At 57.4% G+C, this 22,761-nt stretch overlaps 2 protein-coding genes across 3 annotated transcripts; both read right to left on the bottom strand.

Annotated features, from left to right (window-relative positions):
- Positions 1-22: 22 nt before the first annotated feature.
- On the bottom strand, positions 23-5,212 carry Hipk4 (homeodomain interacting protein kinase 4). Its single transcript, XM_005336434.4, has 4 exons — positions 4,692-5,212; positions 2,640-2,996; positions 925-1,773; positions 23-509 (listed from the first exon to the last, which is right to left on the bottom strand). The coding sequence occupies exons 1-4, from the start codon at positions 5,154-5,156 to the stop codon at positions 330-332; spliced, it is 1,851 nt and encodes a 616-aa protein (XP_005336491.1). The 5' UTR covers positions 5,157-5,212; the 3' UTR covers positions 23-329.
- A 2,507-nt stretch (positions 5,213-7,719) lies between these two features.
- On the bottom strand, positions 7,720-21,901 carry Prx (periaxin). Of its 2 annotated transcripts, XM_005336435.5 has the most exons (7): positions 21,812-21,901; positions 18,378-18,421; positions 18,197-18,295; positions 17,955-18,080; positions 15,812-15,968; positions 12,371-12,567; positions 7,720-11,815 (listed from the first exon to the last, which is right to left on the bottom strand). In XM_005336435.5, exons 4-7 carry the CDS (start codon positions 17,979-17,981, stop codon positions 7,895-7,897), a joined length of 4,302 nt encoding a protein of 1,433 aa, XP_005336492.2. In that variant the 5' UTR covers positions 17,982-18,080; positions 18,197-18,295; positions 18,378-18,421; positions 21,812-21,901; the 3' UTR covers positions 7,720-7,894. The 2 variants fall into 2 exon arrangements, with proteins under 2 accessions (XP_005336492.2, XP_077888184.1); XM_078032058.1 differs by lacking the exon at positions 18,197-18,295 and having other exon boundaries at positions 21,812-21,857.
- Between the last annotated feature and the right edge of the window lie 860 nt (positions 21,902-22,761).

The raw sequence follows: 22,761 nt of genomic DNA, 5'->3' as shown, positions 1-22,761 counted from the left end.
GTGAGGACAGGGGAGGCAGCACTGATGAACGTTTCTTTATTGAACTACATGGAGGCAGCGGGGCCAAGGGCGAGCTCAGGGCCAGTGGGGTGCAACCCTCTTCCTGCCGTCCCTGGCCAAGGGGGCTATGAGCCAGACCCTGAGGGCCACCTATGGGTGGTGGTGCAGGCATGCGCTGTGGGAGGGGGGGTATGGGGAATTTCTGGATAATTATCTTTTCTGTAAGAATAATTTGTGGATTCAGGGGTGGCACTGTGGAGCAGTTCAGGTCAGAGGGATGCCAGCCCAGCCAGCGCAGCCCCCAGCAGCAGGCAGGGGGGGCCTTGCCATCAGTGGTGCCCGCCAACGTGCTGCAGAAAGCTGGTGGCCCGGGGCGGACCATGTGGGTGGGGGTGGCGGGGTGGGAGCCCCTGAGCCCGTGGCCCCCTGACTCCCTCCAGGGTCCAGTCGGGCTCACTCAGCCACTCTCCAGGACAGCTGCTGGGGTCGAAGAGCTCAGGGCCTGACCTCTGTGGGGACAAGAGAGGGGCATCAGCAGGAAGTGTTGGTGTCTGCTGGGCCTCAGTCCCACCTTCCTGAGAGGGACAAGACGCACTAAGGGCCTGTCCAGTCTGGGTCGTGGCTTCTCATAGGAGGTTACTGGGTCGCAGCGTGAAGGTGGGACAGTGTGGTGGAGCCTTGTCCTGTCCTGAGGGCATTTGTGTGTGCTGAGCCTCACGAGTCAGGGTGGCCTCGCGTTGGCTGGTCCTTGTGTCCTGAACATGGGCTAGTGTGTGCCCGGTCGCCCCACATCCTGAGGGTGGGTCAGTGGGTGTCTGCACCAGGGAGAGGTGTGTGGAAGGCCAGGCCCGGTGATCTGCGCCTGGAGCCAGCTCTGGGGAGGCCCTGGCCAGAGCCACTGCCCACTGCCCACCGTTGGCTTACCTCAGCGTCCATGGTCATGTCCTTGATGTTGGGTCCATCTCCCTCCCGCTGTGGGATGGCAGGCGGCTCCGCGGAGGCCCCTTGGCACTCGCCTTCCTCCCAGCCACTCCCCCGGCAGGGCCCATCGTCCTCGGGCGAGGCCTGGCTCAGCCGGATGAGGTTGCTGAAGTTGGAGTCGGACTTGGAGCCCGCGGGCGGCTTGCGGGCCTTGTGGCGTCCTGCTAGGCGGCTGCCATAGAAGGCCAGGATGGGCTCTGGGCCAGAGTCGGGGACCCGGCGGCCCGTGGTGGCCGCCTTGAGAGGGGCCAGCATGTCGGAGACCACATCGGCCCGGGTCTCCCCCCAGAGCCCGCGGCCGGCCTCCTGCAGGCTCAGGTCGTCCAGCTGGTCGATGGCTCTCTGCACGGCCGGAGCCTTCTCCTCCCGGAAGAAGGGCCCGCTGCCCGCCACGTTGCCCATGCCCACGGCCTCCTCCTCCTCGGCCAGCCGGTAGTAAGGTGGCCCATCTTCTGTGGTGGCCATGACAGGCGGGGGTGGCTTGCCCTCCACCTGCAGCGAGAGGCGGCAGCCGCGCAGGGACAGCTGGTAGTACCGCGTGGTCTCGTGTGCACTGCGCAGCTGCTGCATGGACACGAAGGGGTGGCGCAGGGCCGCGCTGGGGCTGATGCGCTCGTGGGACTCCCACGTCAGCATGCGCTTGATCAGCTCCACCATGCTCTTGAGGTCCGCGTGCTCGGCCAGTGCCTCCCGGTCCGGGAAGGTCAGCCGGCTGGCAGCCCCGCCACCATTCACCGTCTCGATCTGGTCCAAGGACTTGAGCATGTACTTGCGACGCTCCAGGGGACGCACCTGGTGGAGCATGGGGGACGTGGGGTTGACCTGCATCAGGCCTGGAGCCCCAGACATGCCCCTGCCCCATGTTTGACCCCAGACTCCCAGTTCTGCCCATGATCTGATTTGGGGCTCTCGGGCTGCCAAGTCGGACACACCTGATCCATCCCACCAGATGCCTTCCTGTCTAATCCAGACCTCTCCTGCTGCTGCCGGAAGGACACCTGACGATGTGCTCTTTGGTCCTGCTGAGACCTACCCAGAGCGCTCCATCCTCACCCCAGACCTCCAGCCCTCTCCAGAGCCATGGGTTCAGCCCCTGCCAGCAGTTGCCCTAAACCTCTAGTCCTCTCTGGAATCAAATGCAGATCCTCTTGCTGCTGCAGCCTCCACGCCTGATCCCAGCCCTCCAGACCTCTCGGGTCAGATCCAGACCCTTCGTACACACTAGTTTGACAACCCCTAGAACCATCTTTGATCTCACCCAGATCCTTCTGGCTATAATAGCTCCCAAGCTGGCCTCAAACTTCTGGTCCCCTCTGCCATCTAACCCAGATTCTCTTGCTACGCAGGTATGATGACGACACCATAGAAATAGCAAATGAACTGCCCACCTGGGGTCTCTCTCACATGCCTCTTTCTGTTGGAACTCTCTCACCAAACCCCACATCTGGGGTTTAACCCAAATCCCTCATGCTACACAAGTTGCTGAGCCCAGAGCCATATTTCCAGTCCCACCTTTGGTCTCACCCAGATCTTTCTTGCCATGACAAGCCCCATAGCTGATACCCCAATCTTCTAGTCCTCCCTGAGGTCTAACCAAGATTGTTCTTGATATAGCAGTCCCCCTCCACTGATTGCCCTCACCCCACCTCCCCCCCTACCTTGGTCTCAGCCAGGTAGTCAGCTGAGGACTTGAGCTGCCAGGGATTGGTGGCATCAGGGTGGGGGTTACGCTTGAAGAAGTGGTGGGCCTTGCGGGAGGCGTGCAGCAGGTGTGGCTTGGGCAGGCCCTGGGTCTCACAGATGTAGCGCACCTGGTCATACTCGTTGTTGCCGGGGTAGAGGGGCCAGCCCAGGTGCAGTTCAGCCATGACACAGCCCAGCGACCACACATCCACCTTCTCACAGAAGGGGAGCCCCAGCAGAATCTCAGGGGCCCGGTAGAAGCGAGACTGGATGTACGGCTCTTTCACATAGCGCACCTCACTGAAAATACTGGCTGAGCCAAAGTCAATCACCTGTTGAGAGGAGGAGCAGGTGGCAGGGGAGTGGCAGACAGCCCTCCACGCCTCCCCTGCTGTCTCTCACCTGGAGTCCATTTGCACCCAGCCCTGGACTCTGTCTCAGTGAGACTTCCTTCCCCATGGATGTTCCTGTCTTCCAGCCCTTCTGTCCCGTGTGTGTCTGGCTCTGTGTCTGACTCTCTGCACTAGAACTTGTGCCCAGGGCTGGGGATGTAGCTCAGTGGTGGAGCACCTGCCTAGCACATGCAAGGCCCTGGGTTCCATCTCCAGCACCAAGAGGAAAACAGACTTCATGACTGAGGGTTAGGACGCTCCTCTTCCCCTTACCCACACCTTGTTTAGCTCCACTTCTAAACGAACCCAGAATCTGCTTACTCTGCCTTCCATCTGCAGTCCCCACCCTGGTCCCCTCCTGGCCTCCTCGCTGGTCTCCCTGCACCACCTGTCCACCCTCCATCTGTCCACTTGAGTCCGATCTCCTGCCTACACCCACGTCCCTTGATAAAAGCCGAAATCCTCCCCCTACTCCACCAAGCTCCAACATTTGCCCCTGCCACTCTGTGCCCTCACCTGCACCCCACTCACCTTCCTCCAGCCACATGGGCCTCCTCACTGTTCCTTAAGCCAGACACGTCCCCTGCTCAGAGCCTTTGAACCACTTCCCGTTGCCTGGATGCTCTGCGCCACATGTCTACAAGGTTCCCTCACCTCCTTTAGGTCTTTCCTCAACGTCACCTTCTCCGTAAGGCCTCCTGCCACTCTCCCCCCCTCCTAGCTCTCTGCTTTTTGCTCTTACTGTTAACACCATCTCACGTTATTTTACTCTTTCATCAAGTTCATTGTGTTTTTCTCCCCAGCTAAAGAGGCCAGGCCCATGAGGTCAAGGATTTTGTCTGTTTTGTTCCGTGCAGCATCTGCAGAGGCCGAGAACAGTGCCTGGTACTCACTCCGTAGGGGCCTGGCAGAGGGAGTGAATGAACACGGGGCTTCACCTCCCTGCCATTCTTCAATCCTCCCTCCCTCTCTTCCCCCACGGTGGTGCTGGGAAAGGAACCCGAGTGAGTCCATGCCTGCCAGGCCGCTGCTCCACACTAGCCACACCCCTTGGCGATTGCTTCTTGCATGGTTTGTCTCTTGTCTCTGTGTCCCTCTCTATCTTTGTCTCTATGTCACCCAACAGAAGGACACCACCACCCTGAAGGCCGGGTCTTCTTCTGTCTTCACCGCCAGGCACTGCTGACCCCCCACACGGGCCCTGGGTACATGACAGGTGCTTGAGGGTCACCCTGGACAGCTGCTCTCTCTGTCTCTGTTGAGGCCCTGACTTCCCTCTGAGGTTCTTTTCATTGAGCTGTTCCTGACGGTCCATCCCCAGACGGCAGCGTCATGAAGTGGTTACTAATCTGAATTCAGAGCCCTGACCACTGGGACCTGGTTCCCGGAGAGGATGGTGACTCTGTCTACCACGAGAATGGCATCCCCACCAGGACAGGACAGGACCAGAGGGACTGAGGTTGGAACAGGATGGGGAGACGTCAGGGCCTAGAGGAGGCGCAGGAGAAGCCTCAGGTCTGGGATGGAGAGATGGAGGGATGTGGGGCCAGCAGGGAGGGAGAGCTCGAGTCCAGGAGCTGAGATGAGAAAGACCTCCGTGTCACCAGGGTGCCCCCCCCCAGCAGCTGCACTCACCTTGACCCTGAAGGGACAGCGGGTCTGATCCACCAGCATGATGTTCTCGGGTTTGAGGTCGGCGTGGATGATGGCCAGCTCCTTGAGCCGGGCCAGGGCTCTGAGCACCTGCAGGGTGACCGTCCGGATGTGACGGGCCGGGAGGGGTGCGAAGTTGTTCTCCTTCTGAAACTCAAAGAGGTTTTGCTCCAGCAGCTCGAAGACCAGGTAGAACTTGAGGGCGTCGTGGAAGAACTCGAGGAAGCGGATGATGTGGGCCTCGTCGGGGTCCAGGCCCCGCATGCAGCGGAGCAGCTTCAGCTCGTTCTTGATGATGCGGCTGCGGTAGGCGTCGTTCTTGAGGATCTTGATGGCCACCATCTCACCCGTGCTTCGCCGCCATCCCTTGGCCACTTCCCCAAAGGTGCCCTTGCCCAGCACCTCAATGATGTCGTAACAGTCGGTCTCCGACTGGATGGTGGCCATGGTGCCCCTGCTGACACACGCTGTCCTGCCCCGACCCCGGTACCAAAGGCTCTGCCTCCGAGGTCTCCCACCCCTCCGACGGCCCCGTGGCCCCCCCAGTGGGGGAAAGAGAACCGCACTCGTGCCTTCCCCTACAAGGTTGGTCCCCACCTCCCTGGCACCCCTCGGCCCCTTTGGCCACACGACAAGTCTACCAGGGGCTGCACCCCTCCCCCAAAGCCCTCCCGGCTTGGGATGAGGGGCCCCAGGCCCCCCAAATGGGTTCCAGTGTTGCTGAGTGTCTCTGGTTCTGTTGTTGGAGACCTGAGCCCTCGGCTGGAGTGGGGGTGGGGTGCCAGGCTGGGCCCCCTCCCCCACCCGGTGGCGGAACCCTAGAGAGGCTGGCTGAGGAAGGGTTGACCGACCGAGAAGGACTCGGATCATGGACCTGGAGTCTGCAGGAATCGGGGTGTACCTACAGACCAGGGAGAGAGGCAGACTTTTCCAGTTAAGGGGATGTGTGTATGCGTGTGTGTGTATGTGCGTGCGTGCGCGTGTGTGTGTGTGTGTGTGTGTGTGTGTGCACGCGTGTTCATGGCCAGAAAACACATGTGGTTGGGAGCTGTGGCTGGGGCAGAGCCAGGTTGTAGAAGGTCCTGGATACAGACTACAGAGTTTGGATTTTATTCCGAGGGTACTGGGGAGCCACAGAAGGACTTTGAGCAAGGAAGGGTAGGGTCCGATCTGAGTGTCCAGAACAAAGTGGAGAGGCAAGAGTGGAGGACCCAAACCCAGGAAGGAGTCCAGGGCAGGGCCCAGGTGGGAAAGGTTGGGAAGGATACAGAAGGACGGGCCGTGTGACAGACAGGTTGGGGGAAAAGGATGAATCTGTGCAGGACAAGGCCCAGGGAAGTATCTGAGAAAGGAACATGGAGAAGGAGCAGTTTGGGGGGAGAAGACGCTGGGGCCAGATTACAGAGTAAACATTAAGATGTTTAAACCCATAATAGAGTAGGAATTGCAGGGAAGAGAGAATCAAGGCACAAAGAACGTGGAGTTTTTTGTTTGTTTTTTGGTACCAGGGATTGAACCCAAGGATGCTTAACCACTGAACCACATCCCCAGCCCTTTTAGTTTTTGTTTGGGGACAGGGTCTAAGTTGCAGAGGCTGGCCTCAAACTTGTGACTCTTCTGCCTCAGCTTCCTGAGTCACTGGGATTACAGGTGTGCACCACTGTGCCTGGTCCAAAGAAGTTTTTTTTTTTTAATTTTAATATTTTATTTTTTAGTTATTGGCGGACACAACATCTTTGTTTGTATGTGGTGCTGAGGATCGAACACGGGCCGCACGCATGCCAGGCGAGCGCTCTACCGCTGAGCCACATCCCCAGCCCCAAAGAAGTTTTTAAAATACCTAAAAAGTCCCTTAACTGGGTGCTGGAGACAGGCATTGATTGACCCTGCGGTCAGCCAAGCTCTGAACTACCACCCTCACAGTCTCTGAGTGTCCAAGGGGAGGCTGCAGAGGCCACAGGCTCCCCAAGGTGGATGCAGGAGAGAGTCTGGGAGTTGCTTGCACAAAAATAAATAGAAACAACAGGGGAAGGGGACGCAGCCCAGAGAGGGAGTGGGGATGGACCAGGACCTTGTAGGAGCCCTGATGGCCCAGGGGCAGGAGGAGAAAGAGGAGTGGGGAAGACAGACAAGAGCCAGGGCCAGAAGATAGAAGTTTCCCTGGGAAGTTGGAAAAAACTGCAGGTGAAGCCACAGAGAAGCCCCTGTGTGTGCTGGGGGGGCAGATAAAGTGGGAGGCAAACCTAGCACGCGAAGGGGGGCGAGTGGAGCCGGCTCCTGTGGTGTGTGCTGGGGACACAGGAAGTGCGGGGCAGCCGGCCCATGGGAGAAGGTGCTTCAGTGCATGGAGTCTGCAACCCTCATCCTGAGACAAGGAGGAGGAGGTGTGAAGAGGGCAGAAGGACTGAAGTGGCACTTGGTCCTGGCAGGGTAGTGTCCTTTTATATCACAGCAGAAACATGAGGTAGGATGGAGGCCCTCGGGGGGCTTAGATCCTGAGTGGGGATTGGGCAGGGAGATGGGCGGCCCACGATCCCAAGGCTCAGCACTGAGAGGTGCTGAGGATCCCAGGATCCAGTCCTAAGAGGCAGCCAGGTGTCTGGTGTGGAGGTTCTGAACCCATAGTTCTGGACACCAGGACAGGCCTTCCTGGGTGGGGCCAGGTGGGTGGGGCAGTCGAACCAGCCTGACGGGAAAGAAGGCAGGGTGTACAGAGGTGTGCAGTGAGCAGGGGGCAGCAGCCGTCCTGTAGGAGTGGGTCCCCCCGGACGACAGATTCCCTGGCAGAGAGGTTGATCCACTGCTGTGCCCTGCTAGGGAGCTCCCCAGCGCCCTCCTCAAAGGCCTCTGGGAATTCTGAAGGGTGAGAGCAGGCGCCCTCCACCAGGGCTACCTGCCTCTTCTAAGACCAGAGGTGGCCTGTTTCTCTCTCATGCCAGAGGACCGCCTTTCTCTTCCCCTTCCCACCACCCCCTCTCCTACCACACACACAGGAAACAGGACACATGGCTACCTCTGGATTATTTTATTCACATGGCTTGGAATGATACAGGCACTCCTGCGGATGAGAGGACAGGCCTCCACCCTGCCCTGGTCAGTCGCCCACCTCCTGGCCCTCTGAGGGTTAGTGCTAGTTAACTCACACACAAAACGAGGGGAGGGGATGTCTCCGTCTGCCCAGGGCTTCAGACAGCAGCCGCCTGGGCCCCCTCCATCCTGGTGGGGCCTGGAGCCCCTGTCTCAGAAAACCCCACACTGGGCAGCCGGACCCTGAAGCCACCCTCTTCCTGGTCCCCACTTCCACTCCGGGTCTTAGGGCTTAGAGACACCCTGGGGAAGCGGAACTTGGGTGACTTCTCCCCTACGGGGGACTTGGAGGCTGCATCACCCTCCTGTCCCTTAGAGGCCTTAGAAGGGGCTGCTAGGCCCACACGGGGCAAGCGGACCCTGACCCGGCCCCGGCGACCCGAGGCCCCTTCCCCACTGCCCTCTTCTTCTTCCTCCTCAGGGCTGGGGGAACCTTCTCCAGGGGCAGACTCGTTTGGGCTGAAGCCCACCCGGGGTAGCCTGAGCTTCGGGCTCTTGACCTTCTCACCCTCCTCCACCCCCTCCTTGGCCCGCACCAGGCCAAACCGGGGCAGCCGCACCTTGAGTTTCTGTGCGGCTTCTCCTTCACCCCCTGCCACCTGGTACTCGGCGTGGCTGCCCACGGCGGGTGGCGAGAGCTCCACGTCTGGCAGCGAGAGGCGGAAGGTGTGCTCGGCCCCCGGGGGCTGGCCCTCAGTCCCCTCTCCCCTGGCTCCTGCCCCCAGCGTGGGCAGCTTCAGCCTCAGCCCCTCCTCGCTTGTGGCCACCTCATCCACCTGGGCCTCCCGGCTCAGCCCCACGTCCAGCTCCAGCTGGGGCACGGTCACGGTGGGCATCTTGAAGATGCCTTCACCCACCAACAGCTCACCACCTGCCACTTGGCTTCCAGGCAGGGACAGGCTCACCTGAGGCACCTGGACTTTGTAGCCTGCTGTGCCCTCTGCTGGAGGGGACATGCTCTTGGCCTGCTGCCCTGGGGTGCCCGCCTCCCCAAAGCCGGTTAGTTCTACCTGGGGCAGTGTGATGCCCAGTGGGGGCATCCTCAGCACCCCCTCATGGCCCTCAGTGGTCACCTGCCCAGTCGTGGACACCTGCAGGCCTGATGGCCTCACTCCACTAACGGCCACTGCTCCCTCTGCCCCTGCTTCCTCCTGAGTCCCCAGGGTGACCAACTCCACCTCAGGGATCCTAAGCTGCCCAGCTATGGACTCTGGCTTTTCCCCAGGGCTGATACGTCCACCCTGGACTTCCGCTTCCTTCCCTCTGACCAGCCCAAAAGAGGGCATCTTCAGCTTGGGCATTTTGACCTTCCCATCCCAGCCCCAGCCCTTGCCCTCCAACTCAGCTGTCCCTGGCACTAGTTCTCCTGGCTCAGCGTCCCGGCCTTTGACCCCAAACTTGGGCAGAGCAAACCTGGGCCCCTTGAACTTGACATCGGCCCCTGCCACCTCCACCTTGCCCGAGGGCAGGTGGGCATCCAGGCTGAGCTGTGGAATAGACAGATCGAGGGCAGGCAACAGGCCTCCATCTCCTGCCTCTTTGGCCTCAGCTTCAGTCCCCATCCGAGCCTTGGGGAGTGAGATAGCAAACTTGGACACCTTCAGCTTGGTGGCTCGTCCAGCCCCCTCGGCCTCTGCCTTGGCCACCTTTGGTCCTGAGAGTCCAAACTTGGGCAGGGAGAACTTGGAGGAGGGCTTGGCCTTCATCTCCGTCATCTCCAGCCGCCCTTCCTCAACCTCCACTGTGGGCAGCTGAGGAGTGACAATCTCAACAGAGGGCACTCGGAAGCCTACTTCCCCAACACCAACTGCCACCTGGGGACCCTCTGGCTGCTCCACCTTGCCCACTTTGGCCTCCTGAACCTGTCCCTCCAGGCCGAGGGCCCCCGGTAGGTCTAGTTCTACAGAGGGCAGAGTGAGAGAGGGGACACCCACACGAGCCTCACCACCCACCTCCGGCTGCAGACAAGGAAGTGTCACTAGCTTTCCTGAGACCTCCGCACCTGCCTCACCAGGTTTGCCTTGGGACGGAGGCCCCACCCTCCCCAACTTGGGCATGGTCATCTTGGGCATCTTGAAGCCAAACTCCATCCCCTCTGCCTGCTCCGCCCCAGCAGCTTTTAGCTTCACCTCCGGTGCCTTGGGAGCTGCCAGCTGCACATCTGGTGCCGCTGGCACCTGCATTTCTGGCAGCCGAATCTCTGACACTTTGGGCAGCTGCACCTCTGGGAGCTGCACTTCAGGCACAGCCATCTCGGGGACTTTGGGGAGTTTCATCTCCGACACTTTGGGCAGCTGCACCTCGGGAAGCCGAACCTCGGGCACGGCCATCTCGGGGACCTTGGGGAGCTTCATCTCTGACACTTTGGGCAGCTGCACCTCTGGGAGTCGAACCTCGGGCACGGCCATCTCGGGGACCTTGGGGAGCTTCATCTCTGACACTTTGGGCAGCTGCACCTCGGGAAGTCGAATCTCGGGCACGGCCATCTCAGGGACCTTGGGGAGTTTCATCTCTGGAACCTTCGGGAGCTGCACTTCTGGGAGGTGCACATCGGGCACAGCCATCTCGGGTATCTTCGGGAGCTTCATCTCTGACACTTTGGGCAGCTGCAGCTCCGGAAGTCGAACCTCGGGCACAGCCATCTCGGGCACCTTCGGGAGTTTTATCTCAGGGAGCTTCATCTCAGACACCTTCGGGAGTTTCATCTCTGGAACCTTCGGGAGCTGCACTTCTGGCAGGTGCACATCGGGCACAGCCATCTCGGGCACCTTCGGGAGCTTCATCTCAGGGAGTTTCATCTCTGGAACCTTCGGGAGTTGCACTTCTGGGAGGTGCACATCGGGCACAGCCATCTCGGGTACCTTCGGGAGCTTCATCTCAGGGACTTTCATCTCTGGGACTTTGGGCAACTGCACCTCTGGGAGTTGAACCTCGGGCACAGCCATCTCAGGCACTTTTGGAAGCTTCATCTCTGACACTTTGGGGAGCTGAACCTCTGGGAGTCGCACATCTGGGAGGACTGCCTCAGGCACTTTGGGGAGCTTGATCTCAGGGGCCTTAGGAAGCTTCACTTCAGGCCCTTTGGGCACCTTGACCTCAGGCCCCGCAACTCCAATACCAAAGGAGGGCATTTTGATGGTGGGCAGCTTCAACTTGCTCTCAGCAACAGCCTCAGGGGCCGAGGGCCGGGGCTCCAGGAGAGAAAGGCCAAAGGTGGGCATTCGAAGTCTAGGACCCTTCACCCTGGCCTCTGGACTGACCTTGGTTACCTTGGCCTCAGTGACTTCTTTCCCTCGGGTCCCAAAGCGGGGGAAACTGAGGCGGGGCATCTTCAAGGCCACCTCAGGCACCTCTCCCCGGGCCTCTGCCTCTTTGCCTGGCAAGGCCAGGTCCACCTCCACAGTAGGTGCTGCTACTTCCAGGGTGGGTACTGTCACCGCCACAGCCCCTTCCCGGGTCTCCAGGCAAGGAAGTGTGGGGAGAGTGGGTAGTGAGGGCAAGGTGGGAAGCTCCACTTGGGGGACCTGGATCCCTACAGCTGGAGGCTCCACAGCAGGTGCAGCAGGGGCTCCCAGCCCAAGGGTTGGCAGGTGGAGGCCCAAGCCACTGGGAGCCTCTGCTGAGGGGGCCACCTTGGGAGCTGAGACCTGAGGGACACCCTCAGCACCTGGCAGCCAGGGCCCAACCAGCTCCACCTGAGGGGCTGGGAAACGGGCTCCTGCTGCCACCTCTGCCTCTGCCTTGGCCTTCCTGGGGGGAGGAGCAGCAGCAGCCAGCCGGGCTACCTGGGCCTCTTCGGCCACTTCTCTTACACGCAGCCGAGGCAGCTGGAGGCGCCGGCGGGCAGAGGCAGCTGGGACAGGACCTTTGACAGCCTCAGCTTTGAGGCCCCGACGCAGACGGGAGAACTTGGGAAAGGAGAACTCGACGTCAACGGGGGCCAGGTCTGCAGGGGCCCCCAGGGCCCCGGGCACCACCAACATCTTCTTCTTCTTCACAGGGGACAGACTCTGGATGTTCTGGGGAGAGAGGAGAGAGGCAGGAGGCGGTGGGACAGTGGGAGGCCGGAGCAGACAGGAAGAGCCCCACTGGTATTGTATATCAGGATGGAGATATTCTGGGTAGAGTATCTTGTCCCCCAAAACCATCCCCACTTCCTGCCTTTCCCCCAGAAAGCAAAGACATTCATGTAGAATCAACAGGAGTGTGGGAACTGGACCCCAAGATGTCTAAGTCCTCATCCAGGAATTTCCCCAGCACCCTTATGGTGCAGATGGGGATTGAGGCGTGCTCAGACTGGAACCTGGCCTTCCTGGTTCCAAATCCTCCCTAGCTGGCCTGGATCCGAAGATGGGAATGCCTCTTCAAGACGGTTGAGGGCCAAGGTCTGGGGTAGATGGGACTCCCTCCAGGGGGGGAGGAGTTTAGGGACAAAGAACGAGGGTGGGATTAGCATTAGGTTAGTGACAAGACAGAGGGCAAGGATGGCCCACGTTGGCGGGGAGTGGGGCTCACGGCGCAGAGACAGGATCGCTGGGGCTGTCCAGGACCGGGGCCGGGCTAAGCACGCGTACCAGCTTGGCCACCTTGGCCCGCGGCCCCTTGATCTCGTAGCCAGCCACGGTCCCGGGCCGCAGCGCCAGGTCTCCGGTGGGCACAGTGCGCTTCAGGCAGAAGGAGACCTTGTAAGGTTCGGCGCATTGCAGCAGGCGTAGTGCGTCCTCGTACTTGAAGTTCTCAAAGAACACGCGGGCACTCAGGAGCTGGTCCCCTGCAGGTGAGGTGGAGGTGGGCAGGGCATGGGCATCTGCCAGCTCCGCCCAGCTCTGGTTCCGCCCACTTCCTGGGAGCTAACGCAGTGAAGCCCCGCCCCCGGGCTTAGCCCGCCTATCCCGAGCGCAGGCTTGAGAGGCGTTCCAACTCGACTAAGCCAAGGCCCTAGTAACGAAGCCCCGCCCATGGCTTTAGCTCCACCTCTCCCACTGGGCGCCGAACAAATCCGCAACGCTCAGGTCTCGCGGGTCGCCTTTCCACTTCTCTACCCCAAACTCACACCTCAAAAGATGACTTTGTTTTCTTTATGGTGAGAACAAAATCAGAAGGTAACTTCCGCAAGTTCCCACACCATCTATTTACCTCCCTGCTCTGCTGGATCTTTACTCCTGTTCAAGGGACGAACTGTTCTCACTCCCGGCTCGGGTCAGTTCCCCCGCTGTTTGCCCAGCGATTCTCCCCTTTTCCCACATCACCATGTGCCCTTTTTTCTACATTATCCTATCAGCATAACAATATACCATTTCTCCCATAAGAATGAATGTCTGGACCTCACAGTCTGGAGCTCCTGTCCCATAGATCTGTTTACCTTGATGACAAAAAATGTGTCGGCGTTATTTACAATTCTCCAGTCACAGTTTCCATCTGCTTACTAGCGCCCCGCTTCACCCCACATACATGAACTGCACCTTTCAAGGTCTCAGGCAGTGACCCCTGTGTAGTTCAATGGTCAAATCCCAAACTTCATCTGCTTGGACCACTTTATTTGACCCAACTTTACTCTTTTTCTCATCTACTTGTTTCAGTTGGTTTGGGGGGGGGGGTGTCACACCTTCTGGAACCCCTCTGGAGGTTGCTGAGGCTACCCTCGAACTTGCATGGACATTGGGATCCTCCTGCCTCAGCCTCTCAGGTTGCTGGGATTATGGGCATGCACCGTCTTGCTCAGCAAGTTTCTGAACTCTTAAAGACACTGTTTGAGGTGCTCAGGCCTTGGGCCTCTTCTCTTCTCCATAAACACGCTACACTCGGCTTTGGGGAATTCTTGGGAAGCTCATCCAGATTTAGGAGTTTAAGGATCATACATCTGCTGATAACTCCCCAGTGAATCTCTCCAGCCAGCACTCCCTCCTTCATTCTGGACTCATAAGGCCTCTCTGTATCTGTAGGGGGTTGTTTTCAGGTCCTCCCCTCCTAGACATCAAAAATCTGCAGATGCTCAAGTCTCTTATATAAAACAGCATAGTATTTTCATGTAAGCTACATACCTCTTCCCACATATATAAAATGAGATCTAGATTACTTAGTTATTTTTTGGTAAGGAGGATTGAACCCGGGGATGCTTAACTGCTGAGCCACATCCCCAGCCCTATTTTGTATTTTATTTAGAGACAGGGTCTCTCTGAGTTGCTTAAGGCCTTGCTAAATTACTGAATCAGGCTTTGAACTCACAATCCTCCTGCCTCAGCCTCCCTAGCCACTGGGATTACAGGGATGTAACACTACACTCTGGCTAGACTACTTATAATACCTAATGCAGTGTAAATAGTTGTTACACTGTGTTGTTTAGGGAATAGTGACAAGAAAATGTGTCTGGACGTGTTCAGATACAATTACAGATGCAATTTTTAAAAAAAATATTTTCAATCTTTGGTTAAATCCTCAGATGCAGGACCCGAAAATATGGAGGGTGGACTGTATATCCAACTGCCACTCCACATCACCTGGGTGTCCAACAAACACCTCGAATCTAAGAGGTCCAAAATACACACCTGGTCTTTTCCAAACAAGCACCAGCCCCATCGTTCCCCGTTTGTTAGACTAACAGCTCCATCCTCAGGTCGAAAATCCCTGGAGGCATCCTTGACCCATCTCTGTCCATGATATCTCACATTCAGTCCTGAAGGTTTCTCCTTCAAGGTATATCCAGAGTCCTTCTCTTCACCTCCAACAACACCGTTTTAGTCCTGAGCATCACCATCTCTTACCTGGATAATCCAAGTAACCACCTTGTTCTCCCTGCTCCCAACCCTGCCCCCTACAGTCTACTGTTATTGTAGTCATTCAACATGATCCATTCCTGTTCCTCTTCTGCTCACAACACTCACAGAATACAATTCAAAGTCTCCCCTGCTGCTGGGGAGGCGAGGCAGGAGGATTCAAAGTCGGCCTTAGCAACTTAGTGAGGCCCTAAGCAACTCAGTGAGATCCTGTCTCTAAATAAACTTTTAAAAGGGTTGGGGATGTGGCTCAGTGGTTAAATACCCCTGGGTTCAATCCCTGGTACAAAAAAAAAAAAAAAGACAAAGTCTCTGAGTAAATAGTCAACGTCTCGCCATGGCTTATTAAAGCCTTCCAAAAACTGCTCCCCACTTGCCTCTCTGACATCGGTCTTACCCTTCACTTACTGCATACACTGTCTTCCATATTCTTCCTCCAACAAACCAGCCATGCTCCCACCTTGGGATGTTTGCATTGGCTGTTCCCTCTGCCTGGAATGCTTTTTCCAGATGGCCACGTAGCTTGTTTCCTTACTTCCTTGCAGACTTCCCACCCTTCCTAGACCACCTTGTGTAAAAATGCAGTTTTCTTCCAGGCATCTATAGCACATACTCCCTTCTAATTTACCAGAGATTTTACTTATTTTAACTCCTTCTCCCCTAGATCGTAACTTATAAGTGCAGGACTGTTGTCTGTTCACTGCGATAGCCCAAGCACCTAAGTAATGCCTGAAATAGAAGGCCTTTAATAAATAGATGCTGTATGAATAAATGTGAGCTTCACTCACATTTCCTAAAACACGCCTCGCTTACTGAACCCCTCTCCAACCTCTCCAGGTTATTAACTCCTCCCCTTTTCTTCTGCCCCAACAACACAAACATTAACTAGCAATTACATAGTGCTTCCCATGTGCTACTTAGCTGTGTGCTGTTTTCAAATACTGACTTATTTAATCTACATAATAAACCCATGAGCTCAATACTAGTTGTTCCCATTTTAAAGATGAGAAAACGGTGGCACAGAAAGATCACAAGCTAGTAAACCGGGCCTTAGGGATTCAAATCAGACCAGGAGCCCCCAGAGTCAGCTCTGAACAATCACAGTGCCAAAAAAAAAAAAAAAGCCCCGCCTTTTAGAGACCACGCCCACAACCCTGAAGTCAGTTTCAGCCCTTGGGCCCGGGACAGATTCCTAACTCCACCCCCGCAGGTCGGCCCCGCCCACGCCCCGGCCCCGCCCACCTTCCTGTAGACTGAGGCTCCTGGCGGCAGGTGAGTCCTCGCGCAGCTCGCGGACGAAGATTCCTTCTTTACCGCCGCCGGCTACGTTGATGCCGCTGACCCCGGTCTGCGCCTCCGTCTCCACTATAATCTCCACCAACTCCGCTCGCCTCAGTTCCTGCAGACGGCGGCGAGGGGTCGCCATGGGACGCCAGGGCTACACCTCGCCCGGAGGTCGCCATCGCGCTTAAAAGCGGCTCTTAGGCGGGTTCCCCGGGCACCTGCCCCTCGGCACGGCCCAGGCTGGACGTCCGGGCCACTCATCCGGCACCTCTTTTAGCACGCGCGCGGGCGGCTAGCTCTCTGCACTACGGTTAAACAGCTCCGCGGGCGTGAGCGCCACTGCCAGCCCCCACCGCTGCTGTCCCGAGGGGCGGGGTTGGAAGAGGCGGGACTCGGCGGAGGCTGCTAGAGGGGGCGGAGCCAGGTAATGGGACCGGACCGTTCGGGGAACCGGGATCAGAGAGCACCTGGCGAGGTTGGGAGCAAAAGGAGTGTGGAAGAGTACCCCGGGGATGAGGAGTCTATTGGCCCCAGTTTATGAGGGGTTTCTTTGGCGCTGGGGCAGTGACCCATATTCTAAGCGTGGGATTGAGCCACGAGGAAGGGCTTTAATAGCAGCAGAAGAAGGGGCGAGGGTGAGGATAGGATTCCTAGGAAAGGGTTGGACCCCTAAGCCAGGCAAGATGAGGCAATGGGGAATGGGACTTGCCCTTGGCCCTGCAGGCTTGAATGTGTGTGACTGTGCTCTTCTGTAGACTCTATAACCTAAGACCTGCATAACGCCCACCCGGGAGGGAATCCAGCAAAGTGTGGGGTGAGGGTCGGTGCGTGGGTAAATGAATGGTGGACCAACAGTGGTGGCATTCCTGGTATTTACTGTAAATGGTGCACACTGGCTGTGGCCCAGCGGCATGCTGTGTGATTGACGTCGTTCCCAGAAGAGGAAGTGAGAGGCCTGAGTTCTGTCTAGGAATCCAATCTGCTGTGTCTCTCTGGGGGAGCACCTTGCCCTCCCTGAACCCGTTTCTCTGCTGTAAAGTTGGATAACAGAGGTGTACTGGAAGGAGTCTGTGATTATGAGCTGTGAACTAAACCAACAGGGATCAGAGGGGACAGGGCAGGGCATTGAGACCAGCAAGGACTGGAATTGAACTTAGGGCTTGAAGAGGGGAAAGCAGTTCTGAGCCTAATGCCCCACTGTGGTGGCTCCCAGAGGGGAGAGGACTGGGCAATGTGAGAAGGAGTAGGAAAAGCTGTGGCAGTGGCTGGAAGCTTATGACCATCCCTACCACCCTTTGGCTGTGCAGGCCCTGGTCTAAGCATTCTCTGTTCAGCCTCTCATTTCATTCTCCCTTCAGCCTTGGGAAGTCAACAGAGGAGGACCCTGAGGCCCAGAAAGGTAGAATGTCTTGCCTAATGTCACACAGCAAGTTAAGCCACTGGGCCTTGACCTTGGGTCTGTGGTCCCAGAACCCACAGGCCATCGTGAAGGCAGTGACCCCCTTGCCTGCCATTCCCAGCCTCAGCTTGGCTCCTGTAAAGCACACCTGCCCTGTGCCTGGCATACAGTGGGGCACATTAAGTGCCACCGTCCCCATTCTCCATAATAGCCAGGGTAGCTACCTTTAGAGGAGTCTTCCTCAGTGCCAGACTCTGCAGATGGCCCCAGGGTGAGTCCTCAAACCCCACAGATATGGGAACCATTATCTCATTTCACCAATGGGGAATTTGAGGCTCAAAGGGATGAGGTCACCTGCTCGGGGCTGCACAGCTGACATGGTGGGGAGTGGGATTTGATAATTCCAAATTCTTGTCTTTAACCACTGTACCACACTGCCTCTTCTGATGAAGGCTTTCTGCTTGGTTTCCTTAGCTTATTATCAACTCCTTTATGATCCAGTGAATTAGCTGCTTTGCATCGATTTTAGCCAGGCACTACACTGAGCCCTTCCCATCGTTATTATTTCCCCCTCAATTATATTTCCATTTCACAGATGGGGAGACTGAGGCCCAGAGAAGCCAGGAAGTGTCTCCTTGCTGTCCTAGTCTGTGCTCCCTACACATTCCCTGCAACCCCCCTTGCAGGGCCTGTGGCACTCACCTCGGCACTCCGGCTCCTGGCCTCCATGGCACTGCTGGGAGACACGTGAGCCCCGGGCTCCTGCTTCCTTTCCCCCTTCCGCTGCAGAACCAACTTCAGTTCTGCATGAAGCAGCTGCCTCTGAGCCTGGGGGACAGGGATGGAGGGTTGAGGGGATGAGGGATGGAAGCCCAGCTTCCAGGGGGAGGGCAGGGTGGGCATCAGAAGGAGAGAAAGGCCCCGCACCCCAGCTGTCCCCTCACCGCTGCCTGGGCGCAGGTATTCCCTCCTAACAGGAGCCCGGCCCCAGATGCCACACAGCTATCTGTGGGGCTCCCGGCCTTCCGCTGGGGTCTTGCTGCCTGCCAGGGAAAGATCAGGGAATGAGGCTCCAGGTAGGCAGGAAAGGGCAAGGAGGGGCATGTGGCACCAGCCAGTGCTCACCTGAGGGTCACCTTCAGCTCCTTGGGCCTCCTGGGTCCGGGGCTCTGAGAAGAATAATGGGAGCAGTATTATCAGCTAACACGCACTGTTGCTTCCGAGTGGATGACCCTCCCCACTCTATCAATGTCCTGTCCCAATAATGGAGGTGGGGACAATGAGGTTCAGAAGACCCCCCCACACACACCCCATGACAACTGGAAAACAAGAGGCAAAGCCCAAGCTGACTCCTGGGCCTGTCCAGCTGCAGAGCCCCAGGGCCAACCACCTGGACCAAACACACAATATAATGACATCCACTCCCATGTGCTCCCCGAGGTCACAGCCCGTGCCTTCCTGTGCTTTTTTAAAAAGTGAGGGGAAGCATGCCCTCCTTGCAGGGCTGTTCCATGGATCAGTGACTTAGAAGGTATAAAGTGGCCCACACGAGGGAGGAGCTTGTAAGTGTTTGCTGTTATTACCAAGAATGTCCTGGGGTCCTGACCTTGTGTCCTGTCCCCATAGGTATCATTGCACGTGGACCCCAGAACAGCTTTGTGAGGTCAGGATTGTATTGAGCCCATTACAGAGGAGACAACTGAGGCTGGGGGCAGGGGAGTCACTTGCCTGGTGGTATATATGGCCAAGCTGGGACTTGAACTTGTCTGACACCTCCAGCCCCTTATATGGCAATAATAATAATAACTAATGGTTATGGAGTGGTTATTATTGGCCAGTCCTTGGACTGAGACCGCCACCTTCTCCCTCACCTCTGAAAACCCTGTCCCCTCAGAGAGGCCAAGAGAAGTCACACAACAAAGGAGGAAGCAGCTGGAGGTCACATGCCCTCTTCTGCCACGCTGTCCCTGGGGGAATGGTCATAGATATTGTGTCCCCAACCCCCAACCCAGGTCACACAGCAAAGGAGGAAGCAGAGCTGGGGGTCACATGCAGTCTTCTGCCAGGCTCTCCTGGGGGAACGGCCATAGAAATTGTGTCCCCAACCCCCAACTCCCGGCTGGTCCTCACAGCCCCCACCTGGCATGCCAACCCGCCAACCCCTGCTGTAGAGGGAAAGGTCAGACCTCACGCGGCACATTCCCTCACACAATGGCCCATCTGCTGGGCCAGCCACATTCCACCCCGCCCACCCACCCACAGCTGCACAATGGCCCTTCATAGCCCACCAGCGGCCAGGACAGAAGACACGGGGACCCCCTCAACATCCTGAGCAACTATTCCACTAGCAGGTCCCCCACAGTGTTGGAGGGCCCCTCTCTGGATTTCCTAGGGGTCTTGGTCTATGTGTTCATCCCAGCCTCCTCTCTCAGCCCCTACCCCTGGGAGCAGGGACAATCTCTCCCAGGCTGGCTCCCATGTCTGGGGTGTTCCTCTGAGTTGGGCCCTGTGTCAGCACCCAGAGGCCTCAACGTCACCCTGGATAGGGTGGAAACCCAGGCTCGGAGGGGGAAAGTGTCCAGAGTTAGACAACCAGGAAGAGGCAGAGCTAGGGCCTGTGCCCTTGACCCTTACTTGGTACCTAACTTGCACTGGGCCACAAAACAGCTGGGCAGGAACTAGGTGGAGCAAGAGAGGTAGAGGGGACTGTGAATGCCATTTCAAAGTGAACTTGTTGGAGCCAGACCTGGCTAACTTGATCCCAGGGGGCCCCCATTTTTACCCATGAGTAAGAGAGTAAAGAGGCAGGACATCACGACTGAACCCAGGTGTGAGAGCTATCCAGGACCAACACCAGTATTCTAAACTGGGGAGTGGGGGTGAGACGGGCCCTTTGTAGGCAGCGGCAGATGGCGGGGACAGTCTCCTGGCCCAGGAGCTCCCTGCTCCAGGCCCTGGCGGTGAGAGTCACACCCAGAACCTGACATAGGAAGCCCAAGCAGGGCAGGAACAAGAGAGTGCCCTCCTTCCTCATCCCTACCTGGACAGCTGCCCAGCCCAAGTTATATTTAGCTCAGAAGTGCCCTTCCTGAGGAACGTACCCAGCTCCTGGGGTGGGGGTGGGGGCAGCTTCGGAAGGAAGCCCACTCCACCCCAAGCACTCTGTGTTCCCAGTGATGCCCATCCTAGTAGGCAGGGGTAGGAGGTGGGGGAGACTCTCTAGGAGTCCCTGAGTTGTGTCAGAGGCGGATCTGATGGGGTCTCCTGGTGAATCAAGACTGGAGCAGTGACTGAGACCCTGTCCTGGTTCATGCCTGAGTTCCCAGAATTTTCAGCGTTCCTGTTTCTTGAGCACTTACTATGTGCTTTGGCACATTCAACCCCCCCCCAACACCTCCATGAGGCAGGTACATCTAAGATATCCATTTAGACGCTGGGGCCCTTCAGAGTGGCTGGGAATTAGGGGTTGTCCCCTAGGCCCCGCCCTTCGGCTGAGCTAGGTCCACTGAGGAATCTACTGAAGGCTCTGCCCTTCTAGCGCTTTCTTCAGTAGCTGCCACCAACCTCACTTGGGAATTCTGCCTGCCTAAGAGTGTCAGCTTTCCCAGCCACGGTGACCTGGTGTCCTCAGCAGTGGGAGCTGGGGGTGACCCGACTCATTCAGGCACCTGGATATTATCTGAGGCCACACAGTGGAGCCAAGGGGAAGTGTAAGGCAGTGGCCTCTGGCTGCCTCGGTGAGTCCCGGCTCCAGCACTTGCCAGGTATGAAAACAGGGGCAAGGTCCTTCTCATCCGAGACCTCAGTTTCTTATCTGTAAAATGGAGCCAGTAAAAATGGCTTTGAAGATTCGTGAGACAAGAGCAAGTCCTCAGAACATCCCAATATAAAGTGCTCGATTAACAGAAACATCTCTGATAGCAGAGTGTATGCAGGAGGGCTCCACCTCTCCCAGGGTCTCATACCCAGCCTTTGCTCCCCCAAAACCCAAGGGGAACTTCGAGTGAGAGATAAAATCCAGCCATCTTGGGCACCATCCTCCCACCAATAAGATCACCACCACCATGCAGGGCGTGGTGGCGCATGCCTGTAATCCCAGTGGCTTGGGAGGATGAGACAGGAGGATTGCAAGTTCAAAGCCAGCCTCAGCAACTCAGCGAGGCCCCAAGCAACTCTGTGAGACTCTGTCTCTAAAATACAAAAAGGGGTTGGGGATGTGGCTCAGTGGTTAAGCGCCCCTGGGTTCAATCCCTGGTACAAAAAAAAAAAAAAAAATCACTATGTCCCCTGGCATCCTCTTCCAAAAACCAGAAAGCCTGCCCTAGCTCTTCACAGGCAGTAACTCAGGAATTCTCTGTGAGTTGGCCTCTGTCAGCCCATTTTAGAGACGAGCAAGTAGAGGCACAAAGGCTGCACAGCCAGAAAAAGGATGCAGCTGGGATTCAGGACTGGCTCAAAGTCCTCCTTCCTGAGCCCCGGGCACCCTCCCAGATCTCCCAGGACCCTGGGTCTCATTCTCAGCCTGGTCCCGGGAGGCGACCGGCTGGCTGATCTCTTACCTCTGGGCCTCCAGACACAATCGAGAGCTCCCCAGTCCGTCTGTTCAGTCCCAGCCCTAGGCTGGGGGGGAAAAGGAATCGGGAGGGGTAGGAGGGAAAGACCCCAGCCATTGGCTGCTGAGATATGATGTCACCAGAGGGTGGGCAGTGGGGAAACAAACATCCCCTTCTCCCAGCTGCATCCATGTGCCAGGGGGTGGGGACCGGGAGGCACCGCCTGTCCCTTGGCTGAGCCCAGACCTCCACCGGGAGCCCCACTTCTGAGACCTGCGCGTGGCCACCCCAACTTAGAGACTCGGCACCCCACCCCCACTGTTTCCTGGTCCCCGACCCACCCATGGCCCTGATGTTTCCTGGGGTCCCCAAGACAAACTCCTTCCTGCTCTCTCCTCTCACAATTTTGGTTTCAATCCCAGTTCAGCCGCTCCTGCCTGGCTGGGTGACCTTCCTTAGTGAGCCTTCAGTAAGTCACAGCTCATCTCTGGCCTCAGTCTCTCCATATCTAAGATGGAGCTCGTAACACAGTGAGTGCTACCTATACACATTTTGTTATTTATGGTTACACAAATTAGAGGGCCGGGTGGTCCTCTCGGGGGACTTGGGAACCCTTTCCAGTGAGACTGGGCATGGCAGAACCCTACTGCTCCATTTCATGAAGTTGCTATCTGGGGCTCCTCCTAGGTGCTCAATACTGTGTGGGGCGCCCACAGTTCTGCTTCCAAAGCAAGGAGGGTTCATGGGGCCCAATATATAGCTACAGGAGGTTGTGGGGCTGGGCTCGCACCCCCACTCTGCTGGACCCCCAAAGACCCTGCTACACTCTGCTATCCCTCCTTTTCACAGATAAGGAGACAGAGGAGGTCAGTGACTCACCCAAGGTAGCACAGCAGGTAATTGGCAGTGGCCCAGCTTTTAATCCAGATCTGCCCAACTCCCAAACCAAGGCCACC

Source organism: Ictidomys tridecemlineatus, chromosome 15, assembly GCF_052094955.1.
Source record: "Ictidomys tridecemlineatus isolate mIctTri1 chromosome 15, mIctTri1.hap1, whole genome shotgun sequence".
Lineage (NCBI taxonomy): Eukaryota > Metazoa > Chordata > Mammalia > Rodentia > Sciuridae > Ictidomys > Ictidomys tridecemlineatus.
This window is presented reverse-complemented; position numbering and strand designations above follow the sequence as displayed.